This window comes from Hylobates moloch, unplaced genomic scaffold (assembly GCF_009828535.3).
Source record: "Hylobates moloch isolate HMO894 unplaced genomic scaffold, HMol_V3 SCAFFOLD_11, whole genome shotgun sequence".
Classification (NCBI taxonomy): Eukaryota; Metazoa; Chordata; class Mammalia; order Primates; family Hylobatidae; genus Hylobates; species Hylobates moloch.
This window is the reverse complement of record NW_026652286.1, coordinates 91,838,795-91,857,104: the sequence shown is the minus strand read 5'-3', so window position 1 is coordinate 91,857,104 and position 18,310 is coordinate 91,838,795. Positions and strand designations below refer to the sequence as shown.

At 52.2% G+C, this 18,310-nt stretch overlaps 1 protein-coding gene across 8 annotated transcripts; it reads left to right on the top strand.

The window, feature by feature from the left end:
* Positions 1-3,895: 3,895 nt before the first annotated feature.
* Positions 3,896-17,086, top strand: HYOU1 (hypoxia up-regulated 1). 8 transcript variants are annotated; one of them, XM_032167651.2, is made up of 26 exons: positions 3,896-3,975; positions 4,932-5,029; positions 5,256-5,349; positions 5,525-5,603; positions 5,757-5,911; positions 6,036-6,112; positions 6,423-6,604; positions 6,861-6,976; positions 8,498-8,690; positions 8,898-9,032; positions 9,168-9,250; positions 9,389-9,521; positions 9,715-9,902; positions 10,171-10,309; positions 11,453-11,513; positions 11,655-11,734; positions 12,087-12,272; positions 12,404-12,576; positions 12,727-12,814; positions 12,920-13,042; positions 13,206-13,339; positions 13,468-13,552; positions 14,502-14,742; positions 14,837-14,887; positions 15,465-15,515; positions 15,642-17,086. In XM_032167651.2, exons 2-26 carry the CDS (start codon positions 4,939-4,941, stop codon positions 15,701-15,703), a joined length of 3,000 nt encoding a protein of 999 aa, XP_032023542.1. In that variant the 5' UTR covers positions 3,896-3,975; positions 4,932-4,938; the 3' UTR covers positions 15,704-17,086. The 8 variants fall into 8 exon arrangements, with proteins under 8 accessions (XP_032023542.1, XP_032023539.1, XP_032023534.1 ...); XM_032167648.2 differs by having other exon boundaries at positions 15,462-15,515; XM_032167643.2 differs by having other exon boundaries at positions 3,918-3,975; positions 4,892-5,029; positions 15,462-15,515.
* The last annotated feature ends 1,224 nt before the right edge of the window (positions 17,087-18,310 follow it).

The window sequence follows — 18,310 nt, the reverse complement described above, 5'->3', positions numbered from 1 at the left end:
GCCGGGCGTGATGGCGGGCGCCTGTAGTCCCAGCTACTCGGAGAGGCTGAGGCAGGAGAATGGCGTGAACCCGGGAGGCGGAGCTTGCAGTGAGCCGAGATTGCGCCACTGCACTCCAGCCTGGGCGACAGAGCAAGACTCCGTCTCAAAAATAAATAAATAAATAAAAAATAAAAAATAAATAAATAAAGCTATTACCAACAGCCTCTGGGTGAACATATGTTTACTTTTTTTTTTTTTTTTGTGACAGATTCTCACTGTGTCACCCAGGCTGGAGTGCAGTGGCATGATCTTGGCGCACTACAACCTCCACGTCTCGGGTTCAAGCAGTTCTCCTGCCTCAGACTCCCCAGTACCTAGGATTACAGGTGTGTGCCACCACGCCGCGCCGGGCTAATTTTTTTTTTTTTTGAGATGGAGTCTGGCTCAGTCGCCCAGGCTGGAGAGCAGTGGCACGATCTCGGCTCACTGCAACCTCCACCTCCTGGGTTCAAGCGATTCTCCTGGCTCAGCCTCCTGAGTAGCTGGGACTACAGGCACGTGCCACCACCATTTTTCTGTATTTTTAGTAGAGATGGGGTTTCACTGTGTTAGGATGGTCTTGATTTCCTGACCTCGCGATCCACCTGCCTCAGCCTCCCAAAGTGCAGGGATTACAGGCGGGAGCCACCCCCAGCCGACAACTAATTTTTAAAAATTCTTCTGGTGTAGGATGTTCTCTCTGATCAACACTGCCCTCAGCCCATTATGTAATTTGCATGGTTTATGTACATATATACCCTCACCAATGTGTCTATTTTACACCTCTGTCAGTTTGGCACATGTTCTGCAAGACGGCAACTTTCTTCCCTTGGGTTTCTGCAGTGTTGGGGAAGGGATATAGTCCTCAAATGTTAACAAGTTATTCTGGAGAAGACCCAATGTAAATCAGGTGTTTGACATTAAAAATTTCCCATTGTTCTTCAGCTTGTTCTTGTGAATCACTATTCTCCCCTCTGGTCCCAGAACAAAACAGCTGACTCCTCAGAGCACTTGCACCTGCTTCACTACCCAGGGGGACAGATACCCAGGTTGAGAACTGTAGCTGTGGCAGAACCATGCTCCCACCAGAGGTATTCACGGTTGGAGATCTCTTAGGAGCTTCAAGAGCTTTTTCTTCTTCTTTTTTTTTTTTTGAGACAGGGTCTCACTCTGTCGCCCAGCTTGGAGTACAGTGGTACAATCTCGGCTCACTGCAGCCTCTGCCTCCTGGGTTCAAGCAATTCTCCTACCTCAGCCTCCCGAGTAGCTGGGATTACAGGCATGCACCACCACATCCAGCTAATTTTTTTGTATTTTAGTAGAGATGGGGTTTCACCATGTTGCCCAGGCTGGTCTTGAACTCCTAAGCTCAGGCAATCTGCCTGCCTCGGCCTCCCAAAGTGCTAGGATTACAAGCATGAGCCACTGTGCCCGGCCCCCCAAACAGATTTTTAATAAGCGCATGAAACGATGAACATATTTGTTTCCCAACACATTATGACTTATTTGAGGGTAAGGACAAGCTCATACCCATCTCTGGATTAGCAGCACCTAGCCCAGTGCTTGTATATCAGAGTGGCCGAATAAATGTTAAAACACATGCTCTCTGTTTGAAATGGATGGAAAGGCTGGGTGTGGTGGCTCATGCTGTAATCCTAGCACTTTGAGAGGCTGAGGCAGGCGGATCACCTGAGGTCAGGAGTTCGAGACCAGCCTGGCCAACATGGTGAAACCCTAACTCTACTAAAAATACAAAAATTAGCCAGGCATGGTGGTGTGTGCCTGTAGTCCCAGCTACTTGGGAGGCTGAGCCAGGAGAATTGCTTGAACCCGGGAGGTGGAGGTTGCAGTCAGCCAAGACTGCACCACTGCACTCCAGCCTGGATGACACAGACTGTCTCCTTAGAAAAAAAAAAAAAAAAAAAAGAAATGGATGGAAAGAATCTACTGGATAGTTGGCCAAAAGTGGAGTCAATTACTGAGAAACAAAATATTTCCCTGTGGAATTGAACTGACAGCTTATATGTCTATCATTATGGCAGAACGAACCCCATGCTATGGAATGTTCTACAGCAGTAAACAAGGAAGTGAATCACAGTTACATGGAAAATGCTCCACACTTTATTATTAGTTAAAAAAAATTGCAAACAATGTAATTGTGTAACATTTTATGGTTTTAAAAAAGATAAAAGGCAATCAAGGTGTTGGTTGCAAAAAATAAAAAATGTATATTATGAAAAGATAAAAGCTACATGTTTCTAGAGATACATATATGTGTAAAAGAGGGAAAGACCTGGAAGCTTATACACCACACTGACAATAGCAGGTACCTCCACAAGAGAGAGTGGGGGTTTGGGTTGGCGTCAAGGAAATTTACCTTTATGTAGAATGAATTTTTTAAAGATTACATTTGTGTATTATTTGTGTAATTAAATTCTGTTAAAATTTAAGTGAATTTCTATTTCTACCAATTTTTCTACTGCCTGAATACATAACTATTCTTAAAAGGAAGAACAGACTCTCTGGGACTGCCAATAATTTTTCCTTGTAAGCATAGACACCAGACCACTCTCCACCTAAGCATCACAAAAAATTTAGAGAAAGGAAGAGCTAAGAGCTCCTTAAACAAGTTCAGGCTTGACACAGCCCTGGCCCTGACAGCCAGGGCCTTCAAGCGGGCCTTTCTTGAAGGGTGGCCAGGCATCAACTTAGCAGGAGAGAAAACAGATGACTTATTTCCATCCACACTTAAGGAAAATGCACTTTCCAAGGACTGCGCACATTTCTTTTTTCTTTTTTTGAGAAGGAGTCTCGCTGTTGTCGCCCAGGCTGGAGTGCAGTGGCGCAGTCTGGGCCCGGATTCAAGGAATTCTCATGCCTCAGCCTCTTGAGTAGCTGGGATTACAGGCGCCCGCCACCAGGCCCGGCTAATTTTTGTAGTTTTGGTACAGACGGGGGTTTCACCATGTTGGCCAGGCTGGTCTCGAACTCCTGACCTCAAGTGATTCACCCGCCTCGGCCTCCCAAAATGCTAGGATTACAGGCATGAGCCACCGCGCCCGGGCGACTGCGCACATTTCTATGGAGCTGTAAGTTAAAAGAGAAGGCAGTGAGGTGCTTCTGTCATTCTATGACAAACAGCTACAGAGTAGAGAAATGTTCACAAGACTTAATAGAACAGAAATAGGAGAAGGTGCACACAAGCTCAACCAACTACAGCCTCACAAATAAATGTGTCTTTTGTGTGTAGCACTTAAGTTTGGAATATTCTTTCTTATACAAATGAGTGGGGCTTAACCTAAGAAATCCAGGCCAGATTCTGCGACGAATGCATCGGTTATCTCTGACCCATCAGCAAACATCTTTTTCTGTGGCTTCAGTTTCCTCAGTAAAACAGACGGGGTTGCGGCGGACTCAGTCCGAGGCACAGCCTTTCTCCAACGTCTATCCAAAGCCTAGGGCACCTCAATACCAACCGGCAGGCCAGCGCCTCCTCCGCGGGGCTGCGGACAGGACGCCTGTCATTCCATTCCTCGGCCGGGCTCTCCAGGTGACCAGAAGAAGAGCCCAAAGTGCGGGACTTCAGTGCGCCCGACCTGCTCCAAGCGCAGGTCACTCCCGAACCCCGGCAGCGAAGCATCCAGCGCCGGAAAAGGTCCCGCGGTCGCCCCGGGGCCGCCGCTGGGGAGGAAGGAGTGGAGCGCGCTGGCCCCGTGACGTGGCCCAATCCCAGGCCGACGCCGGCGGCTTTTGCCCAACCGGTGGCTGGTCCCCTCTACTGGCCCCAGGACAAGGCTTGCAAAGGGGGGGCGGGGCCTGGGACGTGGTCCAATGGGTACGCGCGCCGGGGCGGCGGGGGCGGGGCCGGGCGCGCAGCGCAGGGCCGGGCGGCCGAGGCTCCAATGAGCGCGCGCCGCGTCCGGGGCCGGCTGGTGCGCGAGACGCCGCCGAGAGGTTGGTGGCTAATGTAACAGTTTGCAAACCGAGGGGAGTTGTGAAGGGCGCGGGTGGGGGGCGCTGCCGGCCTCGTGGGTACGTTCGTGCCGCGTCTGTCGCAGAGCGAGGGCCGCAGGAGCCGAGGCAAGAGGTAGCGGGGGTGGATGGAGGTGCGGGCCGGCCACCCCTACTAGGGGAGAAAGCGTGCGAGCTCTGGGGGCGGGCCGGGCGCTCGGCCTCGCACCGGAGAGCACGCAGCTCGGCCCCCGGTCTGTCCCCACGCGCTGGGGCGGGCCGGGATCCGTTTCCGGGTATGGGAGCCGCCGCCTTCGTCAGGTGGGGCTTAGGTGAACACCGGGTACCGGATACCCGCCGGGCGGGGAACCTTACTGCCTCTGGCACTGCGTCCGTTGGCACAGCGGGGCCGGGGAGTGAGCTGGGGAAGGGGAGGGGGCGGGACAACCCGCAGGGATGCCGAGGAGGAGATAGGCCTTTCCTCCATCCTAGCCACCCCCAACGTCATTACCTTTCTCTTCCCGTCCAGGCCCAGCCTGGCTTTCCCCGTCAGCGGGGGAGCTCCAGGTGTAGGGAGGTGGTTGAGCCCTGGGCGGGGATCCCTGGCCGCACCCCAGGTGTCTGACAACAGGCACAGTGCTGCGGTGCGCCACTCACTGCCTGTGTGGTGGACGAAAGGCTCGGGTCTCCTTCCTCTTGTCCTGTTAGCTTCTCTGTTTAGGGATGTGGCAGAGCCGAATACCCATGCTCTTTCACTTGGGCCTTTGTATGGGCGCTGCTGGGATGATGAGAGAGTGGTTTGTACTCATCAGGAGGGAGAAGGGGAGAAGTAGGCTGCTCTGCCCTGGGTAAGAATGGAGTAGGTATGAATCTTACAGCTTCTCCGTTCTGGGATGTGGTTCTGTCTCCTTCACTCCAGGCATCCAGTTTCAAGGGTTTTCTTTCTTCGCCTCCCCGAGGGGCACAATGGCAGTCAAAGTTAGGAGGCAGAGGCCGAGGAGGCGAGTCTGTTGGGCCTTGGTGGCTGTGCTCTTGGCAGACCTGTTGGCACTGAGTGGTATGTACCCCAGTAGAAGGAGCAAATGGATAAATGATGACTGAAGGATGCATGATGGGAAGTGGGCTTGGGGCTCTTGGTCAGAAGTCTCTCGAGTTGTTAGGTCCAGGCCTTTTTGTCTTTTGCCATCTTAATTTGCCCACGGAAAGTGGTACGCTTTGATTAGAGGGAGTCTCAGGAAGGTGGGGGAAGGGAGAGCTAACTGACAAACCTCTTTTCCCTTCAGATACGCTGGCAGTGATGTCTGTGGACCTGGGCAGTGAGTCCATGAAGGTGGCCATCGTCAAACCTGGAGTGCCCATGGAAATTGTCTTGAATAAGTGAGGGCGGCCCCCGTGTTAAGGGTGGGGAACGAGGGAGTCTGGGCTCCAAGTGTGAATGTGTTCGTCATAGTGCCCACAGCAGACTTCGGCATCTGAGTGGTTAAATGTGGGTGAGTGTCAAGGCTTCTGAGTCCTTCTGCAGGCACCTGGGCCCAAAGTCTCTTTTCCTCAGGGAATCTCGGAGGAAAACCCCGGTGATTGTGACCCTGAAAGAAAATGAAAGATTCTTTGGAGACAGTGCAGCAAGCATGGTGAGCTAGCAGTCTCTCTTCCCAGAGTGGTGGGCAGAGGAGAGGAGATGGCAGCCCCCAGAGTCTGTTTCCTTATCAGTCTCTGTGATGTAAGAGGTAGGTAATGGTGGACTTGGGAGCCTAATACTACTCTGCTCCTTCTTCACCCCTCAGGCCATTAAGAATCCAAAGGCTACACTACGTTACTTCCAGCAACTCCTGGGGAAGCAGGCAGATAACCCCCATGTAGCTCTTTACCAGGCCCGCTTCCCGGAGCACGAGCTGACTTTCGACCCACAGAGGCAGACTGTGCACTTTCAGATCAGCTCGTGAGTGTTCTGCTGGGGAAGGTGGTCTCAGCAACACTGCTGGGCTACTCATTGGTGTGTGTTCCTGATTGTCCCGCCTTAATGCCTGGCTTTCCTTGGCTCCAACTACCTTCCCTCCCCTCAGGCAGCTGCAGTTCTCACCTGAGGAAGTGTTGGGCATGGTTCTCAATTATTCTCGTTCTCTAGCTGAAGATTTTGCAGGTGAGTGGTCAAGGTGGGGCCCTTGGTGGCCAGGCTCCCCAGGATCTAGGGCAGTGATTCTCCAACAGGGGCAACTTTGCCTCCCAGAGAACATTTAGCAACATCTGAAGATATATTTTGGTTGTCACATCTAAGTGGTGCAACTGGTATCTAGTGGGTAGAGGCCAGGGATGCTGCTAAACATCCTACAGTGCACAGGACAGCACCCACAACAAAGAATTACCTAGTCCAAAATGTCATTAGTGACGAGATTAGAAGCCCTCATCTAAGGTATGGAGCCGGCGGGACCCTTTTCTGTTGTCGTCTGTAGAGCAGCCCATCAAGGATGCAGTGATCACCGTGCCAGTCTTCTTCAACCAGGCCGAGCGCCGAGCTGTGCTGCAGGCTGCTCATATGGCTGGCCTCAAAGTGCTGCAGCTCATCAATGACAACACCGCCACTGCCCTCAGCTATGGTGTCTTCCGCCGGAAAGATATAAACACCACTGCCCAGGTGAGCCAGGGGAGTCTGACCAGACATGCAGGGTGACTGAATCTAAGGATGGAGGCTACTTGGTCCCTTTTGCATCTTGTTTGCATGGCTGGGCTGGCCCTTGGCAAAATGCACCAATAGCCTCCTCCCAGCCCCTGTTGGAGCTGTTTAGTTTTGTGTTAAGAGTCAGACAGCCCCTTGGAAGCAGGTGGGTGGGCAGGCAGGCCCCCTGGAGTTTGAAAAGGTTCCTGTGATAGTTGCCTTGATATCTCTACAGAATATCATGTTCTATGACATGGGCTCAGGCAGCACCGTATGCACCATTGTGACCTACCAGATGGTGAAGACTAAGGAAGCTGGGATGCAGCCACAGCTGCAGATCCGGGGAGTAGGGTAAGTGGATACTTGGCAGGGAGGGCTGCTTGTGAAGACCCTCAAGTCAGGGGTTTCTTCTTGGAGGAGACACACTGCTTTGCTTTCCTTCATGCTTCAGGAATGCTCTCCTGATTGAGGCATCAGTCATTGTAGGGGATGACTCACAAAGAGTAAGGGGAAGCTGGGGCACAGGGGAGGACAGTTTGGGAAAATTGGAAGACCTGGAAGTTTCAAAATGTATTCTAAGGAAATCCATGGAGCTGCAGGCAATATGTAGGGTGTCAGATTCAATCATGTTTTTGTTCTCTTGTCATTTCCAGTTAAATAATTTACCATTCTTGTTGTCTTATTTCTTTTTAAATTTTTTTTTTTTTTTTATGTCCTGTGACATAGCCCTCTTGATCTCTCGCCCAGGCTGGAGTGCAGTGGCGCGATCTCGGCTCACTGCAAGCTCCGCCTCCCAGGTTCACGCCATTCTACTGCCTCAGCCTCTCCGAGTAGCTGGGACTACAGGCGCCCGCCACCACGCCTGGCTAATTTTTTGTATTTTTAGTAGAGACGGGGTTTCACCGTGGTCTCGATCTCCTGACCTCGTGATCCGCCCGCCTCAGCCTCCCAAAGTGCTGGGATTACAAGCGTGAGCCACCGCGCCTGGCCATTATTTCTTGAAATCATCTTTTTCCATCTTCATTACCCCCAGCCCAAGTTACCATCACCTCTTATTTGCAGAATTAAAAACATCTCCCTGTTCCTAGTGACGTCTTCTTTCAGTTCTTTCTTCATATTGCAGCCAGACGGTTCTTCCTAAAATCCAACCTGATCATTACCTGTTTCTTTAAAAACCTGTCACTGGCTCCAAAACTTTCCCTGCGCCTGTCTCAACTCTGCCTTCTGCAGCCTGTCTGAGCCCTGAGCCCTCTCGCTCTTTGAGCCCCAGTGATGCTTGCCTTCCTCTGGAACTTGCCATGCGCTCTCCCACTTCAAGGTCTTTATGAACACTGTTGCCTCTGTCTAGAATGTTCTTTCCCCTCCAGCTAGTGAACTCTGAACTCTTCAGTTCAAGTGATGCTTGCACTGAACTCATCCTTCAGGTTTCAGTTCAAGCATCACTTTTTAGGGGACATGTTTTTGGGTCTCCCTCAGTAGCCTGAATCTCCCCCCATGCATGTTCTGCAGGCATTGTCCCCTCACCTTTACAACATGTGACACTGATAATTTCACATTTATGTGATTGTTCAACTTTTCCATAGCAGGGACCCTGTCTCTCTCCCCGCCGCCACATTTGTATTCCCAGAGGGAAGTATATAAGTAACGCTCAGTAAACACTGTCGAATGAATGAGTGGAAGAAGGGTCACTGCGAGGTGTCAGCTGTGCTGGAGAGAGTTGAGGGCAGAGTGTGTGTCCACACATGGGGCACTGGAGATGAACAAGGTCCCCTGAGATGAAGGAATGGTGCCATGTGGGGATGAGAGGCTCCTCTGCACATGCGGGGACTCCATGTGTTCTTCACTTTTTTCCCTGCTCCCTTTTCTCAACAGATTTGACCGTACCCTGGGGGGCCTGGAGATGGAGCTTCGGCTTCGAGAACACCTGGCTGGGCTTTTCAACGAGCAACGCAAGGGTCAGAGAGCAAAGGATGTGCGGGAGAACCCACGTGCCATGGCCAAGCTGCTGCGTGAAGCTAATCGGCTCAAAACCGTCCTCAGTGCCAACGCTGACCACATGGCACAGGTGCCCACAAGTGGCTGGTTGAGGCAATATTTTGTCCCACGTACAGGGTGGGGGACCCTGCCATTGAACTGGGCTGCTCGTGCCTGGCATGGCCCACGCTCCTCCCTCTACCATCCCCCCAAAGACCTATTCTTTTTGTTTCTGTCCTACTCACCAAGAGAGCGGGACCTGGGCAAGAACCCCCTGACAGTCCCCATCCTCTTCCAGATTGAAGGCCTGATGGATGATGTGGACTTCAAGGCAAAAGTGACTCGTGTGGAATTTGAGGAGCTGTGTGCAGACTTGTTTGAGCGGGTGCCTGGGCCTGTACAGCAGGCCCTCCAGAGTGCTGAAATGAGTCTGGTGAGTGAGTAGGGGAGGGCGGGAATGCCCCGTAGGAAAGGGCATAGGAAACCCACGGGACGTCAAGGGACGAGTCAGTGCCGAGGAAGAGCACTAACTGCATGCTGTTCCACCTCTCATTCTTACCCACTGCAGGATGAGATTGAGCAGGTGATCCTGGTGGGTGGGGCCACTCGGGTCCCCAAAGTTCAGGAGGTGCTGCTGAAGGCTGTGGGCAAGTGAGTGTGGGGGCTAGAGCGCTGGGCTGAGTTCTGCCTGGGACAGGGCTTTGGGCTGAGCAGCTGGAGGGCTGAGGGGAGGGAAGTCCCGGTTGCATGCTCCAGGGTAGACCGTGCTGAGGCTTGGGGCTTTCCCAGGGAGGAGCTGGGGAAGAACATCAATGCAGATGAAGCAGCCGCCATGGGGGCAGTGTACCAGGCAGCTGCGCTCAGCAAAGCCTTTAAAGTGAAGCCATTTGTCGTCCGAGATGCAGTGGTCTACCCCATCCTGGTGAGTGAGCCTGACTGAGCAGGTGAAAAGCTCCCTTTACCTCTCCCAAGTGGGGTTTCCCCTTCTGTCTGCTCTGGCTCATCCCTTTGTCTTTCTGCTAAGAGGTATTCCCCACCCCACCCCCATCCTTACCCCAGAACCTACTCGGGTTCTCTGGTGTGCAACAGTGTGCCTCTGTCTGCCTGCTGTGTAGGTGGAGTTCACGAGGGAGGTGGAGGAGGAGCCTGGGATTCACAGCCTGAAGCACAATAAACGGGTACTCTTCTCTCGGATGGGGCCCTACCCTCAACGCAAAGTCATCACCTTTAACCGCTACAGCCATGATTTCAACTTCCACATCAACTACGGTGACCTGGGCTTCCTGGGGCCTGAAGATCTTCGGTGAGGGGCGGGGGTGCAGGATGGGAGCTCCAGGGAGAGGGAGGCGTGGCTACTGGATAATCTGAGGACTGGGGGTGAGGGAGGATGTGGGCTTGCGGGGCTGAAACAGGGCAGCTATGAGCAGCTTCGCTGGAGAATGCATCCATCCTCCTGAGTGTGCCCTTGGGGTGTGCCCCTGACACCTCGTGCCAGGAAGGAGGCCATGTAGTCTAGAGGGGGAGATAGGTTGGGGTGGGTCCCCCTGAACTCCTCTTTCCTCCCCAACCAGGGTGTTTGGCTCCCAGAATCTGACCACAGTGAAGCTAAAAGGGGTGGGTGACAGCTTCAAGAAGTATCCTGACTACGAGTCCAAGGGCATCAAGGCTCACTTCAACCTGGATGAGAGTGGCGTGCTCAGTCTAGACAGGGTGAGAGCTAAAGGAGACCCTGTGTGCAGAGCAGGGGCTCAGGCCCTGCCAGCCATTTCCAAAGTGGGTTCCACATGGCATTAGGATATGATAACCAAAAAAGGTTTAGGAATCAGAAAAATGTTGGCTCTAAACAGAGCTAACCAATGATCTGGTGCAGACCTCCTTATAGCCTATAAATGCTTATAGGCATTGTAAATTTCTTGGAACTATTGAATGGTTTGAAGAATCCACTCTTTTTTTTTTTTTTTTTTTGAGAGGGTCTTGGCTCTGTCACTTAAGCTAGAACATAATGGCATGGTCATAGCTCATTCCAGCCTTGAACACTTGGGCTTAAATGATCCTCCCATCTCAGCCTCCTGAGTAGCTGGGATGATACGCATGTGCCACTACATCCTGCTGAATTTTTTTGTACTTTATTTATAGAGACAGGGTCTCACTATGTTGTCCAGACTGGTCTCTAACTCCTGAGATCAAGCGATCATCCTGCCTCAACCTCCCAAAGTACAGGGATTACAGGTGGGAGCCACTCTGCCTGCCTCAGGAATCCGCTTATTATTATTATTAGTTTTTTTGAGACAGAGTCTTGCTCTGTTGTCCAGGCTGGAGTACAGTGGCGTGATCTTGCAACCTCCACCTCCCAGGTTCAAGTGATTCTCCTGTCTCAGCCTCCTGGGTAGCTGGGATTACAGGAGCCTGCCACCATGCCTGGCTAATTTTTGTTATTTAGAGTAGAGATGGGGTTTCACCATGTTGGCCAGTCTGGTCTCAAACCCCTGACCTCAAGTGATCCACCTGCTTTGGCCTCCCAAAGTGTTGAGATTACAGGCATAAGCCATTGCACTCGGCCAGGAATCCGTTTTTGAAGAACAAATCTGGGGGTAATATGGATGCAATGGCCCATACAGTTATTGAGTGGAGAAGTAGGGGGCTCTTTGGACAAAGAGGAGCTGGGACCCTATTCATGGAGGGCTGTTAATCAAAGGAGATGGGCGACTACCTCCAAGTCCTTAGAAAAGGCAGGTGAGAGACTAGGCCTGCGACGGCATGGAGTGTGCATAAGCAAACACCCACTTTGGCAGGATGTTTGTGGAGAAAAGGTGGATTAGCCTGTGTGTTTCTTCATTTTGAACCTGTTTTCAGGTGGAGTCTGTATTTGAGACACTGGTGGAGGACAGCCCAGAAGAGGAATCTACTCTCACCAGTAAGATGAGCATGCATGTGTGTATGGGAGAGAATGTACTTGTGTGAGGGTTGGGGAGGTGGACAGGGCATGGCCCTTGGGTTAGAAGGTGGAGTCACTGCTGTGGTCTCCTTTTGAGTCTTTGGGTTTTGCTCCCCCTAGAACTTGGCAACACCATTTCCAGCCTGTTTGGAGGTGGTACCACACCAGATGCCAAGGAGAACGGTACTGATACTGTCCAGGTGAGTTCAGGATGGAGCCAGGGAAGCATGGAGGACGGTGGGGGGTGCAGGTAGTAGCAGCAGAGGAAGGGGGTGAGGGTAGGCCACCCCTGCCCCTATTGTGTTAACCATTCACTCCCCAGGATCCTCTGGGCTCTGAGCTGTTTCTTGACCGGCGCTCCCAAGGCCCATTCCCCTCATTGCAGATGCTCTTCCTTTGTCCAGCTAGATTGCCACAGTCCAAGCAGGCCATTGACCGTTTCCATACAGCAGTCACCTGTATAGAACCCCCATGGGGTTGGCGGTGCTGAGCCAGGCCTGCCTGGAGGCTCTGCTCCTGATCGTTCCCTGGGGCGCCTGTGGTGTTTCCCAGGAGGAAGAGGAGAGCCCTGCAGAGGGGAGCAAGGATGAGCCTGGGGAGCAGGTGGAGCTCAAGGAGGAAGCTGAGGCCCCAGTGGAAGATGGCTCTCAGCCCCCACCCCCTGAACCTAAGGGAGATGCAACCCCTGAGGGAGAAAAGGCCACAGAAAAAGAAAATGGGGACAAGTCTGAGGCCCAGGTGAGCTGTGGCAGAGGAAGGCCAGTGTGGATCCAGAGGCTAAGGGAGCGGGTGCCTGCCTTGTTTCTGGCCTTGTGGAGAATGTTGGAGGGCAGAGGCTTCTCCTGACACCTCTGACTTTTCCCACCCAGAAACCAAGTGAGAAGGCAGAGGCAGGGCCTGAGGGCGTCTCTCCAGCCCCAGAGGGAGAGAAGCAGCAGAAGCCCGCCAGGAAGCGGCGAATGGTAGAGGAGATCGGGGTGGAGCTGGTTGTTCTGGACCTGCCTGACTTGCCAGAAGATAAGCTGGCTCAGTCGGTGCAGAAGTAAGTGAGGACAGCTGGTATATGTGTGTACATGTGTGTGCAAGGTGGGCAGGATATGGGATGGCGCCCTGGGAGGGAGGGCTGTCTGACCCAGAGTCTCAAGTTCTCATTTGCCCTCTCCCTCATCCCTACCCCTCCTTTGTCCCATAGACTTCAGGACTTGACACTCCGAGACCTGGAGAAGCAGGAACGGGAAAAAGCTGCCAACAGCTTGGAAGCGTTCATCTTTGAGACCCAGGTCAGTGGGCAGGAGGCAGCAGCACCCCTACTGGGCTTACGCCTGGCTCTGTGGGCCTTGCCTCTGGGCTTGCGGGTGCATGTGTTTACATGTCCCCCTCCCCAGGACAAGCTGTACCAGCCCGAGTACCAGGAAGTGTCCACAGAGGAGCAGCGTGAGGAGATATCTGGGAAGCTCAGCGCCGCATCCACCTGGCTGGAGGATGAGGGTGTTGGAGCCACCACAGTGGTGAGGGGCCTCTCAGGACATGGCAGGTGGAATGGGAGCTCTCGTTCCTCTCCCAGGGTCAGAGAGAAGAGCTGGGGCTTGAGCCCATAAAGAAGGACATGGGGCTGACTCCAGGCTCTGTTCTCATCCCTTCCACCCCTCTGCCCAATCCCACATCCATCAGATGTTGAAGGAGAAGCTGGCTGAGCTGAGGAAGCTGTGCCAAGGGCTGTTTTTTCGGGTAGAGGAGCGCAAGAAGTGGCCCGAACGGCTGTCTGCCCTCGATAATCTCCTCAACCATTCCAGCATGTTCCTCAAGTGAGCAGCCCCTGAACCCTTTTTGCAGTCCTGCCAAGGCCACTGGTTTTCATTCCTACCAGCTTCCCACTCCCCACACTCCAGGCCCCTCTCCCTCTGGGGCTAATGGTCTCCTTTCTGGCTTCCAGGGGGGCCCGGCTCATCCCAGAGATGGACCAGATCTTCACTGAGGTGGAGATGACAACGTTAGAGAAAGTCATCAATGAGACCTGGGTAATCACTTCGCAAATACTTAACCAGATACTTAGCTGCCATCCTAGGTACTGTGGGAGAGGCGGAGAGATGAAGCCACAGCAGCCCATGCCTCCTGGCTTAGCATGTAATCTGAAGACAAAAGATGTTTGTATTTGAGCCCACATCTGATTAGTCCCAAGCAAGGGCCATGGCCATAAGAGTCATCAGCCTGGAGGAGCAAAAAAGCCCATCCCATGAGGACAGAGAAAGCTGCTTTGAGGGGCTGGGATTTGAGCTAGGTTCAGAACATGGTCCAGGGTTTGGCTAGGTGAAACTGATGTGTCATGTGAAGCAGAAACTGTTTTGGATGTGTGGGGACTCTTGAGCCAGAGCTCAGTAAAGTGGAGAGTCAAGAAATGAGTATTCAGGCAGGCGCGGTGGCTCACGCCTGTAATCCCAGCACTTAAGGAGGCTGAGGTGGGTGAATCACCAGGTCAAGAGATTGAGACCATCCTGGTCAACATGGTGAAACCCTGTCTCTACTAAATATACAGAAATTAGCTGGGCGTGATCACCTGTAGTCCTAGCTACTCGGGAGGCTGAGGCAGGAGAATCCTTTGAACCCAGGAGGCGGAGGTTGCAGGTTGCAGTGAGCCGAGATCGCGCCACTGCACTCCAGCCTGGCAACAGAGCGAGACTCTGTCTCAAAAAAAAAAAAAAAAAAAAAAAGGAGTTTTCAAGGAGTTTGTGCAGTTGTAGTCATTCCAGAGTAGTAGGATGTAAACCAGAAACATGCAGGTTGGGACTTCATTGTGGAGAACCTTTAATACCCTTCTAAGGAGTCTGTTAGCCTCATGGGGCTGAGGCCAGGGGTGGCAGTGATTTGCAGTCTGAGGGAAGAGGCTGGTTGGGGGTGTGATTCCATCTGGGACAGAGATGTCTGCTCTCTCCATGGCTAGCTTGGAGCCTCTCCTGGTCTCACCCACAGGCCTGGAAGAATGCAACTCTGGCCGAGCAGGCCAAGCTGCCCGCCACAGAGAAGCCTGTATTGCTCTCAAAAGACATTGAGGCTAAGATGATGGCCCTGGACCGAGAGGTGCAGTATCTGCTCAATAAGGCCAAGTTTACCAAGCCCCGGCCCCGGCCTAAGGACAAGAATGGGACCCGGGCAGAGCCACCCCTCAATGCCAGTGCCAGTGACCAGGGGGAGAAGGTCATCCCTCCAGCAGGTGAGGACCGGGTACCTGGCTGCACGTTCTGCTGGACAGGGAGACGGCCTCCTTTCCTTCCTGAGGCTATGTCTTACCTCTGGTTTCCTTCCAGGCCAGACTGAAGATGCAGAGCCCATTTCAGAACCTGAGAAAGTAGAGACTGGTGAGTTGGAGCAACCACGGTTGAGCACGTGGATGTTGCATTAGCCCAGGGATAGGCAAACTGGTAGGCACAGCCTCTTTCTAGACAGCCCATGAGCTTGAGTGGCCTTTGCATAGGGTTGTTTAAAAAAAAAAAGGCCGAGCGCGATGGCTCACGCCTGTAATCCCAGCACTTTGGGAGGCTGAGGCGGGTAGATCACCTGAGGTCAGGAGTTCGACACCAGCCTGGCCAACATGGTGAAACCCCATCTTTACTTAAAAAAATACAAAAAAAAAGTCAGGCGTGGTGGCGCACATCTTTAATCCCAGCTACTGGGGAGGCTGAGGCAGGAGAATCACTTGAACCTGGGAGGCGGAGGTTGCAGTAAACCAAGATGGCGCCACTGCACTCTGCACTCCAGCCTGGGCAACAGAGACTGTCTCAAAAAAAAATAAAAACAAGAGTAGGCAAAGAGACCAAATGTGGTTCATGCATCCTAAAATATGTACTAGCTGGCTCTTCATGGAAAAACTGGCCCAGCCTTCCCTTAGCCTCTTCCTCCCTTCTGAGGAGACTAACCTGTTCCTTTCCAAAGCAGGATCCGAGCCAGGAGACACTGAGCCTTTGGAGTTAGGAGGTCCTGGAGCAGGTGAGGGTGGAGCTGGGGCTACAGTGGGAAGCCTGGTGGGGTCTCAGGAAATCCTCTGCAAAGAACTGGGGTTGGTTCCTCTGTTTCACCTGCCATGATTGTTTTGCTCCCCCAAACTCCCAACAGAACCTGAACAGAAAGAACAATCGACAGGACAGAAGCGGCCTTTGAAGAACGATGAACTATAACCCCCACCTCTGTTTTCCCCATTCATCTCCACCCCCTTCCCCCAGCACTTCTATTTATTAAACATCCAGGGTTGGGGGAGGGGTTGGTCCTGCCCTCAGCTGGAGTTCCTTTCTCACCCCTGTGATTTGGAGGTGTGGAGAAGGAGAAGGGAGGGACAGCTCACTGGTTCCTTCTGCAGTACCTCTGTGGTTAAAAATGGAAACTGTTCTCCTCCCCAGCCCCACTCCCTGTTCCCTACCCATATAGGCCCTGAATTTGGGAAAAATCACTATTAATGTCTTAATCCTTTGCCTGTGGGTAGGAAGAGAATGGCTGCCAGTGGTTGATGGGTCCTGGTGATGGGAAGGGTATCAGGTTGCTGGGGAGTTTCCACTCTTCTCTGGTGACCCTTCCCTCCCATCCTCTCCCACCATGCGATCAGCATCCTTTCAGGCCAGTTTCTGCAGAGCCTCGGTTACCGGGTTTGGTTTCTGAGTGCCTATCTGTGCTCTTTCCTCCCTCTGCGGACTTCTCTTGCCCTGAGCCTCCCTTCCCCATTCCCATCCAGCTCCTTTGCCCCTGGTTTCCTTGGCTTCCTGCTGCAAATTGGGCAGTTCTCTGCCCCTTGCCTAAAAGCCTGTACCTCTGGATTGGTGGAAGTAAATCTGGAAGGATTATCACTCGTATTTCCGACCCCTAGTGGCCAGAGGAGGGAGGGACACAGTGAAGAAGGAAGCCCACCACCTCTCCAAAGAGGAAAGCCACGCAGAGTGGTTGGCAAGCTCTGTCATCATCTGCCTCTTCCCAGCAGCCTGGTACCCCAGGTTCCTGTAACTCCCTGCCTCCTCCTCTCTTCTGCTGTTCTGCTCCTCCCAGACAGAGCCTTTCCCTCACCCCCTGACCCCCTGGGCTGACCAAAATGTGCTTTCTACTGTGAGCCCCTATCCCAAGATCCTGGGGAAAGGAGAGACCATGGTGTGAATGTAGAGATGCCACCTCCCTCTCTCTGAGGCAGGCCTGTGGATGAAGGAGGAGGGTCAGGGCTGGCCTTCTCTGTGCATCGCTCTGCTAGGATGGGGGCCCCCCGACCCACCATGCCTACGCCTAGGGAGCCCGTCCTCCATTATTCTGTCTGTAGCAGGAGCTAGGGCTGCCGCCCCAGCTCCAAGACAAGAATGAACCTGGCTGTGTCAGGCATTTTGTCTTTTCCTTTTTTTTTTTTTTTTTTTGCCACATTGGCAGAGATGGGACCTAAAGGTCCTACCCCTCACCCCACCCCCACCTCTTCTGTATGTTTGAATTCTTTCAGTAGCAGTTGATGCTGGTTGGACAGGTTTGAGTCAAATTGTACTTTGCTCCATTGTTAATTGAGAAACTGTTTCAATAAAATATTCTTTTCTACAGTTTTTGTGCTGTGAGTTTTTAAAAACAGAAAAAATTTTAAATAGAAATTTTGGGCCAGGCATGGTGGCTCATACCTGTCATCTTAACATTTTGGGAGGCCAAGATGGGAGGATAGCTTGAGGCCAGACCAGCCTGGGCAACAGCAAGACTCTGTCTCAAAAAAAAAAAAAATTATTAGAGTGTGGGGATGTGCGCCTGTAGACCCAGCTGCTTGGGAGACTGAGGCTGGAGGGTGGGTCCCTTGGGCCCAGGACTTCGAGGCTTCAGTGAGCTATGATCGTGCCACTGCACTTCCAGTATGTGTGACAGTGAAAACCTCAAAAAGTTTGAATAATTGTATCATCAAAATGTTATTAACACTTTGGACTTAGTTGAGATTTGTATATTTTTTTCAAGGAAACAAAATACTGGTTTATTTTACTGCTAACATTATTTGGACTCCTATATCCCAGGCATTTTTAGGTAACATACTTTTTTTTTTGAGATTGGGTCCTGCTCTGTTGCCCAGGCTGGAGTGCAGTAGTGCAATCCAGGCTCGTTGCAACCTCCGCCTCCCGGGTTCAAGTGATTCTACTGCCTCAGCCTCCTGAGTAGCTAGGATTACAGGCACCTGCCACCATGCCCAGCTAAATTTTTTTTGTACTTTAGTAAAGACGGGGTTTCACCATGTTGGCCAAGCCGGTCTCGAACTGACCTCAAACGATCCACCTGCCTTAGGCTCCCAAAGTGCTGGATTTACAGGTCTGAGCCACTGGGACCAGCTGGTAACATTAATTTTTAAAATAGCAACCTCATCGTACAAATAAGATACCAGTTCATAGAGATTTAGCAAGTAATTGGTCCAAGGAATGAATCAATGTTGAGTGCTTCAGCTAGATTTGAGCTTAATTCTCACCCATTCACCCTTGTTTTTCCTACTTAGCCATGGGAATGTGTTGGTAGAGATTCACCATTGGTAGTACAGTTTTGGTTCATCAGTTTGGGATGGAGCATGCCTAGCCCAAACTTTCTATTACCAATGGAGGATCCCTCTTTGAAGGGGTGGGTTGTCCCTCCACACCTGTGGGTGTTTCTCGTTAGGTGGAATGAGAGACTTGGAAAAGAAAAAGACACAGAGACAAAGTATAGAGAAAGAAATAAGGGGGCCCAGGGGACCAGCGTTCAGCATATGGAGGATCCCGCCAGCCTCTGAGTTCCCTCAGTATTTATTGATCATTCTTGGG

Excerpts from the sequence above, each read along its gene's own strand:
- HYOU1 (XM_032167643.2), top strand. The coding sequence starts at position 3,924 with ATGAGCGCGCGCCGCGTCCGGGGCCGGCTGGTGCGCGAGACGCCGCCG. Across the intron at positions 10,310-11,452 it reads GCGTGCTCAGTCTAGACAGG|GTGGAGTCTGTATTTGAGAC; the intron begins GTGAGAGCTAAA and ends ACCTGTTTTCAG. Across the intron at positions 12,815-12,919 it reads CGTTCATCTTTGAGACCCAG|GACAAGCTGTACCAGCCCGA; the intron begins GTCAGTGGGCAG and ends CCCCCTCCCCAG.